Source organism: Pollicipes pollicipes, unplaced genomic scaffold, assembly GCF_011947565.3.
Source record: "Pollicipes pollicipes isolate AB1234 unplaced genomic scaffold, Ppol_2.1 Scaffold_2555;HRSCAF=2994_pilon_pilon_pilon, whole genome shotgun sequence".
In the NCBI taxonomy this organism is placed as follows: Eukaryota; Metazoa; Arthropoda; class Thecostraca; order Pollicipedomorpha; family Pollicipedidae; genus Pollicipes; species Pollicipes pollicipes.
The window spans coordinates 10,613,799-10,635,128 of record NW_023596136.1 but is presented as its reverse complement, the minus strand read 5'-3'; the positions used below and the strand labels follow the sequence as shown (position 1 = coordinate 10,635,128).

Genomic DNA, 21,330 nt, shown 5'->3' with positions numbered 1-21,330 from the left:
TGCCCCATAGGTACAATAAATGGTGCAAGGTGGACGAGATATCAGTGGCGTAGGCTGGAAATCGTAACAATTAGCTGGCCACACGGAAAGCCCGCAGCCGCGACAAGTAACCAGTAGACGGCAAACCGGTGGCCGACAAACGACGGACAAGCAGTCAGAAGGCAACGGACAGAACCCAGGATTCGCCGACGGACAAGCAGATGGTACAGGAAACGCACGCGCGTCCCTTGGGAGCACCATCACCCGTGCGTAGGCGGCGGTCTGCCGCTACGGTCGCGAGCATTCCGGCTGGTCCGGAGCCAGACGTGACCCACTGATCTGAAGCCAGACGTGACCGGCTGGTCCGGAGCCAGCCGTGATCGGCTGATCCGGAGCCAGACGTGACCGGCTGATCCGGAGCCAGACGTGACCGGCTGATCCGGAGCCAGACGTGATCGGCTGATCCGGAGCCAGCCGTGACCGGCTGATCCGGAGCCAGACGTGACCGGCTGATCCGGAGCCAGACGTGATCGGCTGATCCGGAGCCAGCCGTGACCGGCTGATCCGGAGCCAGCCGTGACCGGCTGGTTCGGAACCAGACGTGACCGGCTGGTCCCGAGCCAGACGTGACTGACTGGTCCGGAGGCACACGTGACCAGCGATCCGCCAGCCAACACGCGTCCCAGACGCCTCACAGCTGAAGGAGCCCGCCAAGGTTCAGACCGCCACTAAAAACATGGCCCCACATATGTCTGAACGAAGTGCGGCAAACAGCACATTACACGTATGTTCCTTGAACGTTAGTATGCCCGTTTTCCTGCCGGGCACATGAACACTTGACCAATCACTTATCAAGGTGTGTCTTCTCCAACCCCCAGGCACGCATTTACCGTTAGCTTTCCTTTTAGTACATGGGCCAAGGCCACTGCCAAAACACCATCCATTCTGCCTCCGACCCGTCCCCCATTCCCCCAGTAAGGATCGCCTGACATGCACCGCACAGTACATTGGTTAGCAGGGGCCACGGCAAACAACACCCAGTCTGAACACCGGGTATGGCTGTCGAGACGCAGTGAAGAGCACACGCCCGCAGCCCGCCGCGGCCGTAGCAGCATCCCGTCTGAACACCAGGTATGGCTGTTCAGACGCAATGAGGAGCACACGCCCGCAGCCCGCCGCGGCCGTAGCTCTGCCGCAGCGCCCACGCCGGCAGTGTACTCGCCCGCGGAGGTCGGACACTGCCCGCCCTACGCCCTACACCGGCGGCGAGCGTGCGGCAGTCGCAGCGGTGTTCTCCCAGCGCCGCGCTGGTTCAGCGGGTACACTCGTCACCAAACCGTCCCCGCTCCGGACACAGACTCACGCGTCGCAGCGTCCCATAGTGAACAGAGTCGCCTCGGTACCGCGGGGCTCTCGCGACATAGAGGCCGCTGTTATTGGTCCGTAAATGCTGGAAGCTGAGAGGGCGGCAAAACCACATCCGGGCGGCCACACCACACCACAGAGGGCCGCCCACCTCGCTCCGTGTCCGCCCGGCTCCAGACGACCGGAGCTTGTCGGCGAGGCGTGTGCAGCTTTTTAACGAGCGGACAGCACCGCCGCGCTGCCGTCCCATTGTTCTTGTTGATCTCGACTGGACACAAGAAAGAAATTATACACAGGCAAGATTCGAAGGAGTGCCCAGCAGCATTTACCGCAAGAGCCCTGCACGTTGTGCGGTATCAAGTTATTTGAAAAGTTTAGTGAGTTTGTTCTCCGACGCCACTCCGACGTCTGAAGTGTGATGACATGCTCTGGCATGTGAGTTTGCTCTCCGACGCCACTCTGACGTCTGAAGTATGATGACATGCTCTGGCATGTGAGTTGGTTCTCCGACGCCACTCTGACGTCTGAAGTATGATGACATGCTCTGGCATGTGAGTTGGTTCTCCGACGCCACTCTGGCGTCTGAAGTATGATGACGTACTCTGGCATGCCGGTGGCGGCTGCCAGTCCACTGGATATTTGCACCAATAATGCTTCACCATACTCTGACGAACACCATGATGTGGGAACATACACCGAGCTGCATACACGCCTTCCAGTACCCAGCAGGCACCGCCGTTTTTCACACGATGATAGCGGTATGTGCATGATGCATCGATCGATTCGCGGAGCGTGATCGTTACTTGGGTTTTCCCGCAATCATTCTCACACAAACGACCGAGATGGGAATCACAACAGCCGGTTCTTGCCAAATGGACGCATGATCGTTGTCATAGCACGTAAACTTGCGGGGAACAAATGAACCGCACTCAGAGCAGACACCACAGCTGTCTTTCATCGCACACATAGCTGACCAGAATACTACCTCCTTCTGAGAGTAGGGTTCAAGGAGAACTGGCCGGTGTCGAGAAGCACCATCTGAGCGAAACACAAACCCGCTGGGTTCGGAGACTGGCGCAAGATACTAATGATTCCTGCCTCGGAGCCCGGTAGAGGCAACAACACTAGGACAAAACAGTAGCAGGTGCTTGACACACATTGCGCTAGGTAAGATGACTACCAGTGAAAATAAATAAATAAATTTAGGATATGAAGTTGCTGAGATTGTAATTGGCAGGACTATGCTGCTGAACTTGAGTTTCTTAGATAACACGCTTCATTATCCAGCCCGTAGCAGCAGCAATACTGATGAAATCATCGCCGCAAGAGCCACGCGCACCACGAAAAGTACAACCGGCCCTATTCTTATCCCTGCTGTGGCCAGTGCGATAAGCTAATTTATGGTCGAGCTGTATGCGGGCACTCGATGGAAGACGATCTTCAATTCCGCTGGCGCACAGCTCGTAACTGAAGTAACCACGGCGGAAACAACAAACTCGGGGAGAAAGGCGAGAGAAAGGTAACGGGTCGCTCCATCTGGTGCAACCATGCAAAATATCTCTCCAGACGGACGCTCCATGGTAACATTTATAATATTGTTGTTCATGCCGCTTCCCGAATGTACGTGTACTATGTCCTGTTCTTGGCTGACCGCATTTCACTCTTCGGCTCCTGATCCTGCCTAATGTTCCTTTGGGGCCGATCCTCCCAAGCCTCTCATCCTGTTTGTTGGTTATTCAGACAGCCGCGTGGCCGCCAAACGGCACCCGTTCGCTACCTCGGCCTGACCTGACCCCGTCCTCGGACCCCTGACCCGTCCGTACCTCGTTCTTCTCCCTGGCCCGCTGCAGTATGCGCTCTTCGATGGTGCCCTTACAGATGAGGCGGTAGACGGTGACACTGCTTGGTTTGGCCGAGCCGGTGGGCGCGGTCCATGGCCTGTTGGTCCACTGTCGGGTTCCAGTCACTGTCGTAGAAGATCACCTGGCGGGCGGCGGCGGCCGGTCAGGGAGACAGACGGGGACGGACGGCCAGTCAGGGATGGCAGACGGGGATGGGACGGCCGGTCAGGGAGGCAGACCGGGGACGGGCGGTCGGTCAGGGAGGCAGACCGGGACGGAGGTCGGTCAGAGAGGCAGACGGGGATGGACGGTCGGTCAGGGAGGCAGACGGGGACGGGCGGTCGGTCAGGGAGAGGTCCGGGGTGGACGGTCGGTCCGGGAGGCAGACCGGGAACGGACGGCCGGTCAGGAACGCAGACGGGGACGGGCGGCCGGTCAGGGAGGCAGACCAGGACGGCCGGCCGGTCAGGGAGGGCGGTCAGGGAGGCAGACAAGAACGGACGGACGGACGGACGGACGGTCAGGCAGGCAGGCAGGCAGGCAGGGACGTACGAACTGACAGGGCCGGACGCGGAAGAGGTACGGGGCTGTACAAATTCAGAGAATCTTCGCTGACACAATTGTGGATACGATCAGGGCTGGGAAGACCCCAATGGGCTCGACAAATTTCATCATCGAATGTCTCGACGCATGGCATATTGCACGTGGGTTACGTGTTACGAAGGATAAAATGATCAAATAAAATAACTTCAAGCCTTAATTGCATAATTGCACCCCCCCCCCCCCCCCCGCCCCCAGGTGCAAACCGCCTCGCCCCGTTCTCCTAACGATTGTTGCAACACAAATGAGCGGCGGCAAACAGCAGAGTCGCAGTCAAAGGCAAACGGCCCGAACAGCGGGCCGACCAGGCCCTTCCGGCGCGGCGTGTGCGGCGGACGTACCGTGTCGGCGGCCGTCAGGTTGATGCCCAGACCGCCAGCCCGGGTGCTCAGCAGAAAGACGAATATGTCCGACCTGGCCGACGTAGCCGGAGCGTCAGCAGCTGCGCTTCACCGACGAACAGATCACGAACACAAAGGCACAAACAGAGGGTACGTCATGACCGCCCAAACACTCGAGCGGCCAGCAAGTCTCCGAGACATAGAAAGCGCAAAAATGAAACCAGCACAGACATCGGCCCAAAAGCCAGCCACAACGGGTCTACACCGCGCCGAACACAGCGCCATCCGAGCACGGCGGGGTCGCTGGGTCCCCCCCCCCGACAGCCCGGACCCTGCTGTGGCGAACGGAAGCGCGCCGACGGCAGCGCCCCGGCCCGAGGCGACGGAGGTCGCAGCCAGAGACGCGCACCTGGTCTGAAAGTCTTCCACCATGTCCCGGCGCTCGTGAATCTTGGACGAGCCGTCCAGCCGCGTGTACTTGTGTTGCCGGTAGAACATGTACTCCTGCCGAAGAGCATACCAGTGCAAGTAGCGTCCAGGGTGAATCTAGATTAGTCACAGGCATCCGGTGTCAAGTACACCGAGTGCACGTTGCCAATAAACAAACAAGCTGTGCGCCAGTGTAAGCCGCGAGCTAGCAGAGCTGAAATGCTTTCTTCCGAAGGTGGACACCATCATGGACATCATTCACAATATGCTACATGTCAGACAACCGTTGCCAGAACCCTATACTTCAAGTCAAGATAGCATGTATATCCGCCCGGCGGCAGCAGCGCTCCAGCGAGCCTGTGCCCTGGGCCACCCCACGTGATCCGTATGTCATCAGACGGCGCCGCCACCCGACCTGACCTCGAGCAGGTCGATCATGCGCGTCATCTGCGAGTAGATGAGCACACGATGGCCGCCGTCCTTCAGCTTCTTCAGCAGCGAGTCCAGCACGTACAGTTTTCCGGCGTCCGTGATGAGCGTGCGCTTGTCTGGTGGCCGACGCACAGTCAGTCAGTCGCTCTGAGCGGGTTACAGCACACCAGCCAGATCCACCTCACGCTGCCGTCGCTCGGACCGAGTTACAGCACACCGTACAGCATACCGGCCAGACCCACCTCACGCTGCCGTCGCTCGGACCGAGTTACAGCACACCGGCCAGATCCACCTCACGCTGCCGTCGCTCGGACCGAGTTACAGCATACCGGCCAGATCCACCTCACGCTGCCGTCGCTCGGACCGAGTTACAGCATACCGGCCAGATCCACCTCACGCTGCCGTCGCTCGGACCGAGTTACAGCACACCGGCCAGATCCACCTCACGCTGCCGTCGCTCGGACCGAGTTACAGCACACCGGCCAGACCCACCTCACGCTGCCGTCGCTCGGACCGAGTTACAGCATACCGGCCAGACCCACCTCACGCTGCCGTCGCTCGGACCGAGTTACAGCACACCGGCCAGATCCACCTCACGCTGCCGTCGCTCGGACCGAGTTACAGCATACCGGCCAGATCCACCTCACGCTGCCGTCGCTCGGACCGAGTTACAGCATACCGGCCAGATCCACCTCACGCTGCCGTCGCTCGGACCGAGTTACAGCACACCGGCCAGATCCACCTCACGCTGCCGTCGCTCGGACCGAGTTACAGCACACCGGCCAGACCCACCTCACGCTGCCGTCGCTCGGACCGAGTTACAGCATACCGGCCAGATCCACCTCACGCTGCCGTCGCTCGGACCGAGTTACAGCATACCGGCCAGATCCACCTCACGCTGCCGTCGCTCGGACCGAGTTACAGCACACCGGCCAGATCCACCTCACGCTGCCGTCGCTCGGACCGAGTTACAGCATACCGGCCAGATCCACCTCACGCTGCCGTCGCTCGGACCGAGTTACAGCATACCGGCCAGATCCACCTCACGCTGCCGTCGCTCGGACCGAGTTACAGCATACCGGCCAGATCCACCTCACGCTGCCGTCGCTCGGACCGAGTTACAGCACACCGGCCAGATCCACCTAACGCTGCCGTCGCTCGGACCGAGTTACAGCATACCGGCCAGATCCACCTCACGCTGCCGTCGCTCGGACCGAGTTACAGCATACCGGCCAGATCCACCTCACGCTGCCGTCGCTCGGACCGAGTTACAGCACACCGGCCAGATCCACCTCACGCTGCCGTCGCTCGGACCGAGTTACAGCATACCGGCCAGATCCACCTCACGCTGCCGTCGCTCGGACCGAGTTACAGCATACCGGCCAGATCCACCTCACGCTGCCGTCGCTCGGACCGAGTTACAGCATACCGGCCAGATCCACCTCACGCTGCCGTCGCTCGGACCGAGTTACAGCATACCGGCCAGATCCACCTCACGCTGCCGTCGCTCGGACCGAGTTACAGCATACCGGCCAGATCCACCTAACGCTGACGTTCGCCAGGGATCAGTTACATGTTACGCTGAGTGATGGGCTTTCCCATGGCTGTGATGAGCCGCACTGCGTATGCTTAGGCTGCCTCGTCAGTGCAGGACTCCCAGTTTGTTCTTAAAAGCGCTTTTGTGACGAGCAGAAGCCTCCGGGGCGGCTGCGGCCCACATGACGGCTTAAGCTGGGTCGGCTGCTGCACTCGAGCCTTCGGCACCAGGGCAGTGTTTGCGCGCGTCCCTCGCGGCTGACCTGGTATGATGAGGTGGGACCATCCGTGCAGGGGCCGCACAGCGCTGAGGCCGCCCGGCTCGGGCGGGGCCAGACACCAGCGCCGCCGCCGCTCGCGCTCCGCACTCTGCGTCACACGCGGGTGGAGAGCGAGGGGGGAGGGGGAGAGGACAGGGTCAGACAGACGGGCCCGCCAGCGGCCGACCGGGCGCCCCACCTGCATAACACGGCATGCCACTGAACAAGCCAGCGGACTCTGCTCGAACAGGCTTCAAACACTCGCAATTGGACTACGGTGCCAGCGCAGCCGCATCAACCGACTGATAGTTCGCCTGCACAGCCGAATCATTCATGTGAACGTTTATCCCGCATACCCGCATTAATCATGTGAGCATTTGTCATTCAAAGCAGAGTCAATCATGTGAAAAAGTGAGGACGAATTCGGATCGGAATTGCAAAGCGAGCGTGATCCGTAGCAGCCAGCGGTGTTTGCCTAACCCACACCATGACAACAAGCCGACGACTCCAGGTGTCGCCCCTCCTATCGACTGCAGTACACAGGGACACGTGTCCGGCTGGGTCGGCCGGCGCTGCTGACCTCCGGCGAGCCGTGCAGAACGCACTGTCGGGCGAGCAGGGAGCCGCAGTGCTGATGGTCGGCCCAGGCCCAGGCGGCGCTGCGGTCCGAGCAGTACAGCTCGGCGGCGCTGGCCGTCGCCTGCCAGCACATCACCGGGCGCGTCAGAGTAGGAGCTCAGGCCGGCCCTTCGGCGGCGCCGGCAGAATCTCAATCAAAATGTCGTCCTTCAACACAAATCGAAGCGCAGCACAATATTCAACTTATGCACCACACGCCAAAACGCGCACACACACGCGGGTGATAGCCACTACAGTGTCTGCCCGATACCGCCGGCAGTGTGCCGGTCCAGCGAACAGGCCGGCCCTGGTCGACCACCGCCGCCACTTACAAGGCCCCATCCGGTGTTCGGCTGGCTGCCGCACGTCCGCTGGAGCGGCCTACCTTGCGCGGCGTCTGCTGCAGGAAGGCGGGCAGCTCAGTGGGCTGCAGCGGCAGCACCTGGGCCGGCAGCGGCCGGTGCGGGAACTCTGGCAGCAGCTGCAGCCGTTGCTCCACCGTCTGCCAGACGCGTGCGGCAGCGTCACCAGCAGCTGGGACCGGCTCCCCACCAGACAGGGGCGGTAGCTGGGAACGGCGTCGCCCTCTCTTGCTGGCGCCGGTCCCAGTCACCCTTCGCGTGATCAAATCATGGCGCACCAGTCACAGGCGTAACAAAACAGGAAAATTATATAGAATCCACACTACAGCCGTCTGGAAATCGGCAGACATCGAAAGCCCTCGGGCAACTTTGAAGCTAACACATCCAGGCCCAGCGAGAGGCGCAGCTCCATCGCATCGTGCAGCGTCTCGCTGGCGACGGCAGACGGTTCCCGTCCCGCTCCCAGCGTGCCCCCCTCCTGCTCACGTGCAGCTTGCCACCGGCGACGGGTCGCGTCTCGACCGGCACCAGGCTGGTGACGAGCTCGCGCTGCCCCTCGGGCCCGGCCGCCGCCGCCGTCTTCCTCGTACGCAGCATGCGATGGTCCAGAGTCTCGCAGCGCGACTCGATCCGGTGCGTGACGTGCGCGTAAAACTGGCCGACACACGCGCGCCGGTCAGCGGCGTGAGAGGCAAGAGGTTCACGCCGGCGGAGCGGCCAGCCACATGGGCAAGCACGAGCCAGCCACTGGTGCACCGGCAATCGGCTGGTCCCGGTGTCACTGAGGAACTGCGCCTCACGCGTGGCGGAACGCGAAGGGGTTGTGAGCAGAAGCACATTTGCCTCGCACTTCAAAAGCACAGGTCGTATGTCTACCTCACGGAAGCACTAGTAATTGCAACATGGCATAGGGTACCAGACATTGTGTAGCGTATTCCTGAATCGCAAAGGCAATGCCAGGAAGCCATGTAACCACACACGCAGTACCGCATGGCTGTTACCGTCAATGCATGCATATCTGAGCTAGTCGCGTTAATTCCCTCCGCTCTAAGTACACTGGACACCACGCCAGGGCACCGAGTCACCTCAGGACCACTCCCAAGGCGAACACGACGCCTGAACCCAACTCGCAGGACCGAACGGCCGCCCCACCCCCCCGGCAGCCCCGGCCCGGAGCGGCACCCCACCGTACCCGCGACGTGTAGGAGGTGAAGAGAAGTGGACAGGGCCGCTCCAGCGCCGAGCACCGGCCGTCGATGATGAGTGCGTGCCGTGCCAGGCCGCGACTGGCCGCCGCCCCGCCGCCGGCCTGCCCGGCGCGGCGGAGGTGGCGCCGCCGCGCGGCAGCCGCCGCCGCCACCAGCAGCAGCAGCCAGCGGGCCAGCAGGCTGTGCGCCAGCGAGCAAAACTCGGCCGCAGAATGATCGACGAACCGCAGGAACGAGAAGCCGCCCCGGCAGCGCTGCTGGCCTGCCGGGCGACGCGACGTCAGGCGGGTCCGTCAGCCAAGCCGAGCGCACAGACGACAGCGGCTACTTCAGATGCCACGACATCTTTTGAGAGGTCCTCAGCACGGGTTATGCGAGGCAAACATGAACACAGCACGAACCTTAACGTGATGCACGCTGAACATTACGAAATATTAACATGGAACGGAGCTATTTCATGCAATGACATCACAAATGAGGGCAAATTCATCGGGTTTGTACACCTGGTATGCTATGTCAGGCGCTAATGTAAACGATACACGAATGCGGCCCCACATGCGAAGCCAGCTGGAGGCACCATTGGTGGCCATCAGACCAGCGTTCCCTGCCGCCGTCGGCACACTGAGCGGTGATGTACCATCTGCCAGTGTGACGGTGTCGAAACTGCGGTGCACGTGCTCCGGACTGAAGACGCTCAGCCGATTGTACAGCAGATGATGCCGGCTGGGCAGGGACCTGTGGCAGCAGATGCTCACGTCATGGCACCTGCTTTCTCGCCACTCCCCGCCGCCCATCACAGGGAGACACCCAGGAGACTCGGGAGGTGCCTGCAGGAAGGGGGTGCCCGGGTCAGAGGGACTGCCCTCCCACAGAAACGCTCAGGCGACTCAGTTGCCATCTGAGATCAAGAGCTGCCGCAGCCGCAGAACCTGGTCGTGACTGAAGACGCTCAAGCAAACCCACAACAGGTGGCGGTGACATGACAACGGCGTGCGGGTCAAGCCGTCTCAGGCCCGGTACCCGCCCGTCAGACGGGCGTGACGGGCAGGTACCGGGCGGGCAGGGGTGGCACAGCACCTGGTCACAGCCAGGGCCGGGACTGCGACGCGTCGGGGGGTGGCGGCCAGCAGCACCGCGGCCAAATGCACACGTGACCAGGCGACGGCTGCCTGACCAGGTGCACTACATAAGTCGGCACAGCGGCAGCACATTCCAGCGGACGCATCGAAACGCCTGCGTCACCCACGACTAACAAGCGCGTGCGGTAGGCAGGTCTTATTGGTAACATCTTCGGGAGCGTCCATTGGTCCAGACAGCCTACTTTTTACATGACTCAGTGCACAACAGAAACATTACGTGTACGGGCCATGATTAAAGGCAGCGTTAAGGCATCACTAAGGAGCCCTTTCGTCGTCAGGTTTCATATAATGACCACCACACGGGCGGCACGGGGCGGCTCCCAGCCGGCGGGGGCGAGCGACTGACCGGTGCAGGAGGCCGTCCCGGAACAGCAGGCGCGGCAGCTGGTACGGCGGCAGGCGGACGAAGAACGGCGAGTACACGTTGCGCCGTTCGAACAGCTCCGGGTGGTTACACACCTGCCGGACAGACGTTATTGCGGCATTATCCCTTCACATTTTCCCACCATGGCTGGTCATTCGTCTCAACACCAAGACCCACAACAACGCACTGCCTGTGGAAAACGGTGCTCACGGCCTCCCGAGTCCTGGACATCTATGAGCGATGATCTCCCATGACCGAGACGGCACAGTCGAGGCTGGGTCGAGGCAGCGGACGGACGGACCTTCCTGAACTGCATGACCAGGTTGAGCAGGCTGGTGGTGACCTGGCTGTGCTGGCCGCCGCCCTGCGTGCTCCGCAGCAGCTCGTCAATGCTGATCTTCTTCTTCAGACCCTGCAGAGCGACAGCGCAGAGCACGGGTTAGTGGCCGTCGCCGGATGCCAGTCCCACTCCAGATCCGGCATCGCCCCAGAATAAGAGACAGGCTAGACGGCTGGAAACCACAGGCTGAAAGGGAGCTTATTGCCAGTCTGGTGCCGTCCATGGTCTCACACCTAAGGTGCGACATTCAGGCTACAACACACAACTCGCAGGAATGCACCTTTAAGCCACATCGTCGCGACGCACCCAGGAGCGCAACGCCGATCACCAGCGGAAGACTACGGCCGAACGCCCTCGTGCCGGCTCTGGAAGTTCACCAGTTGTCAGTCCCCGAGCGGCGGACCTCACTTACCAGCCGTCAGCCCCGGAACGGCGGACCTCACCTGCCAGCCGCCAGCCCCGGAGCGGCCGACCTCACCTGGTAGAGGAGCCGCTGTCGGATAGTGAGCGGACAACAGACCATGATCTCGATCTTGTCCGTCAGCCCCCGAGCGGCCGACCTCACCTGGTAGAGGAGCCGCTGTCGGGTGGTGAGCGGACAACAGACCATGATCTCGATCTTGTCCGTCAGCCCCCGAGCGGCCGACCTCACCTAGTAGAGGAGCCGCTGTCGGGTGGTGAGCGGACAACAGACCATGATCTCGATCTTGTCCGTCAGCCCCCGAGCGGCCGACCTCACCTGGTAGAGGAGCCGCTGTCGGATGGTGAGCGGACAACAGACCATGATCTCGATCTTGTCCGTCAGCTCGTTCTCGACGTCGCGCTTCACGCGGCGCAGCATGAACGGCTTCAGGATCATGTGCAGCCGGCCCAGGTGAGCTGAGACAGAGCACGGCAGAGAAGCGCACGTCAACGACGGTCCGCTGTCCGCACTGGCCGTGCCGAGGGTCCGGCGGGCGCCAGAGAGCCAGATCACAACATGACGTGGTAGTCACGGCACTCCACTTTGGAGGACAAGACCTCTGTGCACGCACGCTCACCAATCTGTGAACATTCTACAGAACACAGTCAGAAACGCCAAGCTGAAGAAAAATCAGCCGCAGCAGCGCCGGAAGCAGTCGTCGTCACACAACAAAGCCACGGAGGCCAGCTGGCGGCACCAGCAGCGGTCGCAGGCCAGAATGAGAGCATGGTGGCTAGCCCGTCACGGACCGGCCGACGTCCGCCCGCCGCGGCGGGCAGACCAGGCCGGCCCGGCGCCACTCACTCTGGTCCATGGTGGCGCGGTTCTCGGCGTGACTCTCGATGTCGCGGCTGAACCAGTCGTTGAACTCGCGGTGCGAGTCGAACAGGGACGGCATGATGAAGTGCAGCAGCGCCCACAGCTCGGCCATCGAGTTCTGGATGGGCGTGCCCGTCAGCAGGATCCTGTTGCGGCACTTGAAGCCGAGCAGCATCTTCCAGCGCTGACTGCGCGTGGGGGAGCAGCGTCACGCCGCGCCGAACACACCGGCCGACACGTCACGAGGGATCGGTGGACCCGAAGCGACCGGTCAGCAACGAAGACCCGAGCCCGCGAATGACAGCTTCCCAGCTCACCATAACAGCGAGCCAGCCGGCCCAGCCAATGTGGGAGTACCCTGCCTGACTGGTGTCCCGTCATACATCTGACCGGCTGGCACACAGACGCATCCACTTTCAGCTATCTGCAAGCCCTGACGGGCGCCGACAACCCCCACTGCCTGAGTCCCCAGCAGGTGGGCTGACCGGCCCATCTGCCTGAGTGTGCCGTGCTGCATCACACGGCAGGCGGCCGCCGCCTCAGTCTGACCTGCTGGTGCTCTTGATGGCCTGCGCCTCGTCCAGCACCATGCACTGCCAGTCGATGCGGCTGAAGTACTTGATGTCGGTCACTACCAGCTGGTACGACGTCACCACCACGTGGAAGCTGGCCTCTTTCGTGTGCATGTTGGTCGGCTCCCAGAAGGTCCGCAGCACCTTACGGTCCTGGCACGCGGCGGACAGAGGGTCAGCCTTCAGCCCCGGCCACACTGGGCTGCTAGCTGGCGTTCAGAGCGCAGCAAACACGCGCCACGACGCCACGACGCTGTGCCGGCACAAGGCTTGAGATCTGGGTTAGTTTTACTCAGTATTTTGTGCTGTGGCATACAATTCGACTGAGAAACAAGTGCATACTTACAGCTGAGAAACAAGTGCATACTTATTTCTTTTGGAACAGAAGTATCGTAACAAAGTCCCGAAACATCAAGCTCCCTGTAAACGCCATCGATACGCCTTACAAGTCGGCTGACTACAGGAGCACACTGGGCCCCGGGCACCGGTGGGCAATGCAGCCCCGTGCAGCCCACATAAGGCGGCTCAGCCGACGCACAGCCCGGCCGCCCGGAACCGAGCGCCGGCCACCCACCTGGGTGGTGCCCCAGTACGGCACGACCTTGAAGACCGGCAGGAAGCGAGCCAGCTCCTGCTGCCAGTTGTGCAGCGTGGAGGCGGGCGACACCACCAGGAACGGCCCCCAGATGCCGTAGTGCTCGGCCAGGTGGGCCAGGAAGGCGATCGTCTGCACCGTCTTGCCCAGGCCCATCTCGTCCGCCAGGATGCCGTTAATGCCCTGTCGGGACGCGGCGCACGGTTGGTGTCGGGAGACGTACTGTGTAATTAGCAGCCGACCCCGAGCAGGGAGTATCTTTCTGCTCCGGGCATGAATCGTTATGGTACCCTGAAATACTTCAACGACTTCATTACCACTGAAGGACTGAGATGGTACCGATGAATCCTGAACTTTCAGTTCAAGTTCACCCACGACTGACGTGGTCTGGCTTATATAGCACTCGAGTGGACGAACTGGTTGCGCCTGTCCTACCTGCCCCCCGGCACCGGGACCTGCGGTCATGCACTGACCGAGTCGAACAGGTTGGCGATCCAGTTCATGCCCTTAAGCTGGTACGTCTTGAGCACGCCCTGGAAGAGGGCCGGCTGCGGGTACTCGCGGGCCGCCTCCGGCTGATCCAGCCGCAGGGCCGCCTCATCGGGGGCGGCGGCGGCGGCGGAGGCATGGCCCGAGCTCCGGTCGAACAGCCCCATGTGTTGCCGGCTGCGCTCCACGGCAGCGCGCGCGTTCTCCAGCGCCAGAGTCTTGGCCGCCTCACTGCCGGGGCAGGACCACGAGGTCACCACGCGGTGGGGTCTCGTCACACGAAGCCACGTATCACACGCGGCACCCCAGGTGGTTTGACGCTTGCTGAGATAATGCGCTGAACCACCGCTAATTGGCTCAGCAAGAGAGAAGGGCCAATATCACTTCACATCCTGACAACACCCGCGCCAATTCCTGAAGCACTTCCCCACGCTTCAAACATGCCGACGGTTGTGCGGCGGGTGCGTCCGGCGCCATGCACCACCACCCAGGCCTGCGCCGCCCGGCCGGGGGCGCCGCCCGCCCCCCACCTGTCGTAGTCGTCAATGCTGGCGATGCGCGCGTCGGCGGCCGCCTCGTCCAGATGTCCCAGAATGGCCTCCTCGCGTCGGCCGGCCGCCTTCGGGCCCATGAAGTGCGCGTACAGCTCCGTCTGGGTGATCAGGAAGTTGAGCTTGCGCTGCTGCCGCTTGGCCTGCCGGGGAGGCGGGGAGATGTCAGGCGCCGGCTAGGCACGACCGGCCGGCCGGCACAAGGACTGTGGCGTCCGCAGACCACGCCGGCACACGGTCTGTGGCGTCTGCAGACCGCGCCGGCACACGGACTGCGGCGTCTGCAGACCACGCCGGCACACGGACTGTGGCGTCTGCAGACCGCGCCGGCACACGGACTGTGGCGTCTGCAGACCACGCCGGCACACGGACTGTGGCGTCTGCAGGCCCCGCCGGCACACGGACTGCGGCGTCTGCAGACCACGCCGGCACACGGACTGTGGCGTCTGCAGACCGCACCGGCACACGGACTGTGGCGTCTGCAGACCGCGCCGGCACACGGAGGCGTCTGGAGACCGTGCCGGCACACGGACTGTGGCGTCTGCAGACCGCGCCGGCACACGGAGGCGTCTGGAGACCGTGCCGGCACACGGACTTTGGCGTCTGCAGACCGCGCCGGCACACGGACTGTGGCGTATGCAGACCGCACCGGCACACGGACTGTGGCGTCTGCAGACCGCACCGGCTCGGCACACGGACTGTGGCGTCTGCAGACCACACCGGCTCGGCACACGGTCTGTGGCGTCTAGAGACTGCGCCGGCTCGGCACACGGACTGCGGCGTCTGCAGACCGCGCCGGCACACGGACTGTGGCGTCTGCAGACCGCGCCGGCTCGGCACACGGTTTGTGGCGTCTGCAGACCGCGCCGGCTCGGCACACGGACTGTGGCGTCTGCAGACCGCACCGGCTCGGCACACGGTCTGTGGCGTCTAGAGACCGCGCCGGCTCGGCACACGGTCTGTGGCGTCTGCAGACCGCGCCGGCTCGGCGCACGGACTGTGGCGTCTGCAGACCGCGCCGGCTCGGCACACGGACTGTGGCGTCTGCAGACCGCGCCGGCACACGGACTGTGGCGTCTGCAGACCGCGCTGGCACACAGACTGCGGCGTCTGCAGACCGCGCCGGCTCGGCACACGGTCTGTGGCGTCTGCAGACCGCGCCGGCTCGGCACACGGTCTGTGGCGTCTGCAGACCGCGCCGGCACACGGACTGTGGCGTCTGCAGACCGCGCCGGCACACGGACTGTGGCGTCTGCAGACCGCGCCGGCACACAGACTGCGGCGTCTGCAGACCGCGCCGGCCCGGCACACGGACTGTGGCGTCTGCAGACCGCGCCGGCTCAGCACACGGACCGCGGCGTCTGCAGACCGCGCCGGCTCGGCATACGGACTGTGGCGTCTGCAGACCGCGCCGGCACACAGACTGTGGCGTCTGCAGACCGCGCCGGCTCGGCACACGGACTGTGGCGTCTGCAGACCGCGCCGGCTCGGCGTACGGACTGTGGCGTCTGCAGACCGCGCCGGCCGAACACATGCCCGGGAGCGAGGCCAGGGATGGAGCCGCCGCCTACCGGCACTTTGTCGTTCCGGGGCGAACAGCCAGTTACTGCGGCATTGCTGGAGCAGTTTTAATTTGTGCTTGAACATGTCTGGGCCTGACTACCCGGCAATACATGCGTTCTGACCCCCTCTCCATCAGTATCCACCTATCAGTACGCTTCACAAGAGAGTACCAGGTCGCGGGTAGCTTACTGCAGCATTGCAACTGGTCTGGGAAGCTAGTTTTGTACACATGCCAGTTCACCTGCTTGCTCAAAATACGGCTCGGTTCTCATAACGTCAAACTCGAGTTTATGCGCTCAAGCGTTTAGGGGTTTCAGCTTAAGCCTGATGTAAAGACGGATAACTGGATCAGCCGTACCTCGAGTATTTCGGTGCTGATCTTCTTCTGCTCGATCTCTTCCTTCTCCAGTCGCTTTCGCGTCTCCTTCTCCACCCGGTTGTAGTGTTTCCAGTACGTCTGCATCTCTCGGGTGAGCCGCTTCATCCGGCCCAGTACGTCACGCTCCGCCTTCTGGGACTGGAACCAGCACAAACAGTAGTCATACACCAATAGGTCATAAGCGCCGCAGCACTTGGCGTCTTATTAGCATCACACACAGACGAAACAGCACCGCGTTTGCAGATACACCTCTTTGCTGCCAACCTATTCTCCGAAAACCACAAGGCTGACTAGGTTGGCCGTGCGAAAATGTGGCAGTGTGCTGGCCACAGATTCTAAATTACCAGCGGTAAAGTCATGGTGTCCATCGGCATAACGGACAGCGCACCGACGGCCAAACCCACCGACGTCGACGTCAGCATCACGCCACGTTATCTGACACCACGGCCCGCCGACATCAGCTCGTCCCGACCCGGACGTACCAGTGCGGCCTTCCAGCGGACGGCGGAGGCAGACCCTGCCCGCCGACATCAGCTGGTGCCCCGCCCACACCCGGACATACCAGGACGGCCTTCTGACGGACGGCGGAGGCAGAACCCACTCGCTAACATCAGCTCGTCCTTCACCCCCTTCCCCCGACGTACCAGGACGGCCTTCTGACGAGCGGCGCGCATACAGCCGGTGGCCAGCCGCTTCAGGATGACCATCTTGTCCTTGCGGCCGTTGACCAGTGAGCGCTGCACTTTGCCGATCTCCTTCTTGCTGATGTAAAGCCACAGCTTGCGGCGCTGCGTGGCCAGAGCCTGCCGCCGGACGGAGAGACATGGTCATCAGCGCCGGCCAGGCCGCTGCCAGGCAGACAGCAGCGGCATGCCTTCTACAGTCGACTCGTGGAGGGTAAAAAAGGCAACCCAGCCGAAAGTATGGCTATCAGCACGGCCATGAGCACAGCCAGCAGATGAGCATGGCGTTTATGTGAGCTAAGTATGCCAAGTGCAGTGGTGGGAGGCGGGAGCATATGACGGCAAACAACGTACTTGCGGGAGCTAGAACTGTGCCAATAATGTCATGGATGACGAACAGCAGCGCTGATGCACTTAGCAGTTCCCCGGCATACTCGACATTCAAAAATACAGCCGCAATCGGCACACAGCACGGCACCTTGAGTGTGTCCTTCTCCTGTTTGATGGCCTTCTTGGTGCGCTTTTCGGCGGTTCCGCGAGCTTTCTTGGCGGCGCCGTAGCGGGGCCCTCTGTCGGTGTCCGGTTCTCCGAGCTCCATGTCCAACCCAGCGTCCACCGACAGGAAACTCTGCATACACGCGCACGCCGCAGGTAACCGCCGTCCAACACAGCGTTGTACAATATCGGACTTGTAAAAACCGTAGCATTGCGAAAAACAAAAACAAAAAACAGACAAATAGCGAACGGCAAAAAACTGCAGAGACAACAAAGCCGCAAGATTATACAAGGCACCCGCAATTCAACGTTATACGTGTTTGTGCCCACAGCTCGCATACAACAATTCTTATAAGAGTGAAACACGCCGCGACCGACGAGGCGCCGACGCCAGCGCTGCAGCTCGGCTCGAGGCCGGATGGGCGGCGTCGCAGCGTGCCGTACCTCCTCGTTGTCGGCGTCCTCGTCGGGCCGGGCGGCGGCGCCGGGTCCGGGCGCCGCCGCGCCAGCCGACGGGTGTCGGTCCAGCTCGCTCAGCAGGCCGGCCGAGTAGTACATGTGCCCGCTCGGCTGCCGGTCCGCAGACGAGGAATGTCAGTGGCGTAAAGCGTCGCGCAGCGTCGTGGCAACAGAGGGCGAATACTGGGCACCAGATGGGCGGCGTGAGCCGCCGTCTAATTACAACAGGCCTCAGTCGCTCATCCGTTGGACAACACAGGACACTTCCTGCCGAGAAACGCCTCACCACATGGAGTTCTATCCGTTATTCTCCGTTTTAAAAGTGTCGGTACGTGGCGGTCCCTCGCATCACACCAACCCTGCCGATGACCAGCCGCACGCCGCCAGGCAGGCAGCGATCCGGCACCACCCTGCCCGGCCGTCACCGGAGGGCGCGGCACCACCCACCACCGGGTTGAGCTGGTACTGTCGGCTGAGCTTGTTCTTCATGCGGTGCTGCTGTAACATGCGCGCCAGGTCCAGCTGACTGAGCGGCCGCTCCAGCTCGGCCGCCTCGTCCGGCCACTCATCCTCGGACGAGCCGAGCAGGTCGGCGGCCAGCAGGCGGCGCGCGCGGCTCAGCTCGGCCCCGTCCTGCCACGAGCCGCCTGCAGGGCCCACTGACGGGTCAGCCGACCGCGGCCCGCCCGGGCTGACGGCCGACAGTCACCAACAGCACCTACCACAGCCTGCTCCCCATTCAGGCCGATGGCAGTCCGATTAGCCAGTCTCCATGGCCACACGACGGCAAGCAACTCAAATAAACAGTCGGCGCTGATAGTAAAGTGCGACAATACGTGAAAGATCAGTGCTTGCTGCAGGGAGAGGAGAGCATAAAAATGCCCTGCTCAAAGTCACCAACGCCTCACACGGCCGACCTCACGCCTATGCGGACGTGTCGGAGAGGCAGCCCATCAACATTTTATAGAACAATTTAGACGAAGCATCAACATGATGCGAGTAGCCATGATGAGGAGTGCTTAGTGTTATGACTACTGAGCCATTCTGCTGCTAGCGTTCCCCCGCTGGAATGGCGCTGCGGCGGCACCGACCGTAGGCCATCTCTCCCCCCACTGAAGCACCCCCACCGACCGTAGTCTGGCAGCGGTGGCAGGTCGGGCTCGCTGTCGGCTGTCTCCACATCCGACGGCTCGGCCAGCTCAGCCAGGCTGGCCGACAGGCCGTCCGGCAGCCGCTCCCATTCTGTCACACTGCCAGCCAGCCAGCCGCAACACTAGTAACAATGTAACAACTAACACTCACCAAGGCAATCATATTCCATCAAACAAGATGGCCAAATACAGCAGCATTCACAGCAAGACAGTTCACACCACTGGATTCTGCAGTCATGTTGCAGATGTGCCAACTTCAAACTTCAAGCCAACAGACACAGAATGCAGAAGTGCAAAGATGAAGCAAATGCTTTATTGTGTCTGATGGGACCTTTACATACACACACCTATTAAGCGTAATATCATATGTCAAGAAAACACAATTTGGGCTGACAACTGTGCCAGGCAATGACCATTGCCACATGGAAGCCAACTATCATTGGCCAGAGGGTTGATACATCTTTGCCAGTTGGCCCAAAACCGAGCTGAGGCCATGACACAAACTAGTGGAGGGTCTAGGGCCTGGAATAACCAACCATGCCCAGACTACTTCAGGTTATCTGGTGCAACCTCCTTTCAGGTTAAAGCTAATGCAGGTAAATGCTCAAGAACATACATTGGAAATAGTTGTATTACTATTAGATAATATACGTTACTGATAGGGAGGGGAATTGATCCCCATTCTGGGCTCATGAACAAGACGGATAAGCATGTTGTACCAACCATTTTCAGTACTTGTTTGGGTACTTGCATGGTACAAGTTACATTACCAGCATGTCTTCTGTGCACCTGAAATTACCCTTACCTTCCAAGGTTATCTGAAGATTTCCTGATCTGGTCAATTAACCCAGTAAGATCTAGGGCTCTTTCCAGCCTTTGTATATGCAGTGGTACAGCAATCCCATTGCGTCCCGACATGACACAAGCATGTGCCTGCAACTCTGAAACAAAAACACACCATGAGTACAGTTTGGCCCACACTTAATGATGGTTGTACCCTCAGCACATAGAGTACTTGCTGTAAAATATCTAACCATTGTAAGAGGGAATTTAACATGATCCTGGTGCATTTCCATTAATGACAACCACATCCAAAGGCATGCCACAATGAGTGCAACACAAGACAATCAAGCATGAGCTGGATGTGTGGGATATCTGATAGGAAGGAGATGTAAATAGTGTGATGCTGTACTTCACTTTAAAAAGCAGAATAGACTACTGTTATGCAAAACCTAACCATAATTTGGTCTATTGCACAGAAATAACTTCCTACACCATTCTGCTGGGATCAGTGGTCATTTCTGAACTACAACTGAGAAAGCTGTTCAGTTGAGAATGAAGAGGCAAGGACCCAACACGTGGCTGGCATAGGTCACACAACCCACCTCCTTCACAACACCACTGCCAGGTGACAGGCAACCAGTCATCCACCTGCCACCTTAGAGTAGCAAAGCAAAACAGGAGGGGCAATAACAGCCTAATATTTTACCTGCATGGCCAAGTGACCTCGACTTATCAGCTGAAAAACTTTCAATGTTGTCAAAGTTGTCAAATGTCTCATACACATTAGCTATGCTGTCTGTGAATGTTGAAGTGTTCCTGAGGAGTATCAACTTGTACAAGCGATGATTGGAAATGACCACAGCCTGGACATTGCGGGACCAAGACAGTCAGAATCCCCTTAAGTTACCGAAAAAACTATATTACATCAGCCCACCTTCCAAGCTGGAACCACTGTTCCTCCGGCGGCTTGTTCCTTAAGGTTTTCTTGCTCCCTGCCACTCACCTCGGTATACACTATCCCTTCAGTACAAGGGCGCACCGCCGCTGATCAATCGCTGACAACATCAATTAAAGACCGCAGGCAACCTAACTAATTCACTGGCACCACTTATTGATGGCTGGCCTCTGCAAAACCATTCAGGCGCCAGGAAAGCGTGCAAAAATTGGCAGCTCTTAAAATGAGTCGATGCTACCGTGAATCCATTCAACAAGCATAAAGTACTTGCATGACAAGACACGGAGTATCATGAAAAAACAAAACCCCGAAAAGGTAATCTAAGTGGGTTTTGTGTCATGAAACTGTCAATTTAAGCCATATTCGGGGCGCTCTGCAATAATGACATCATTAATATTCAGAGAACGCTACCATATGTCACAACTTCGTAGCTGATAAGTGCGCTTCTTGCGCGTTGCGCGAGTTCTTCCTTATCCCGTTTCCGACCATTTAACAATCATCTATTGATGTTCCGTCCCTTTTTACAGTGTGCGTGAGAAAAACGCACTCGTCATGCCCT

General features: G+C 60.4%; 1 protein-coding gene across 1 annotated transcript in view; it reads right to left on the bottom strand.

Annotated features, from left to right (window-relative positions):
• The window catches only part of LOC119108680 (chromatin-remodeling ATPase INO80-like), a 37,421-nt gene extending 16,548 nt beyond the window's left edge, over positions 1-20,873 (bottom strand). The window contains 28 exon segments of the mRNA XM_037232308.1: positions 3,168-3,243; positions 3,245-3,327; positions 4,127-4,199; positions 4,536-4,630; positions 4,976-5,103; positions 6,787-6,892; positions 7,364-7,483; positions 7,787-7,903; positions 8,250-8,417; positions 8,956-9,049; positions 9,128-9,233; positions 9,609-9,706; positions 10,457-10,569; positions 10,776-10,886; positions 11,554-11,693; positions 12,082-12,284; positions 12,646-12,821; positions 13,243-13,446; positions 13,737-13,983; positions 14,283-14,446; positions 16,225-16,383; positions 16,890-17,048; positions 17,407-17,556; positions 17,868-17,993; positions 18,330-18,529; positions 19,014-19,132; positions 19,839-19,974; positions 20,751-20,873. Coding sequence (XP_037088203.1) covers positions 3,168-3,243; positions 3,245-3,327; positions 4,127-4,199; positions 4,536-4,630; positions 4,976-5,103; positions 6,787-6,892; positions 7,364-7,483; positions 7,787-7,903; positions 8,250-8,417; positions 8,956-9,049; positions 9,128-9,233; positions 9,609-9,706; positions 10,457-10,569; positions 10,776-10,886; positions 11,554-11,693; positions 12,082-12,284; positions 12,646-12,821; positions 13,243-13,446; positions 13,737-13,983; positions 14,283-14,446; positions 16,225-16,383; positions 16,890-17,048; positions 17,407-17,556; positions 17,868-17,993; positions 18,330-18,529; positions 19,014-19,132; positions 19,839-19,951 — 3,648 coding nt within the window. The 5' untranslated portion in view covers positions 19,952-19,974; positions 20,751-20,873.
• Between the last annotated feature and the right edge of the window lie 457 nt (positions 20,874-21,330).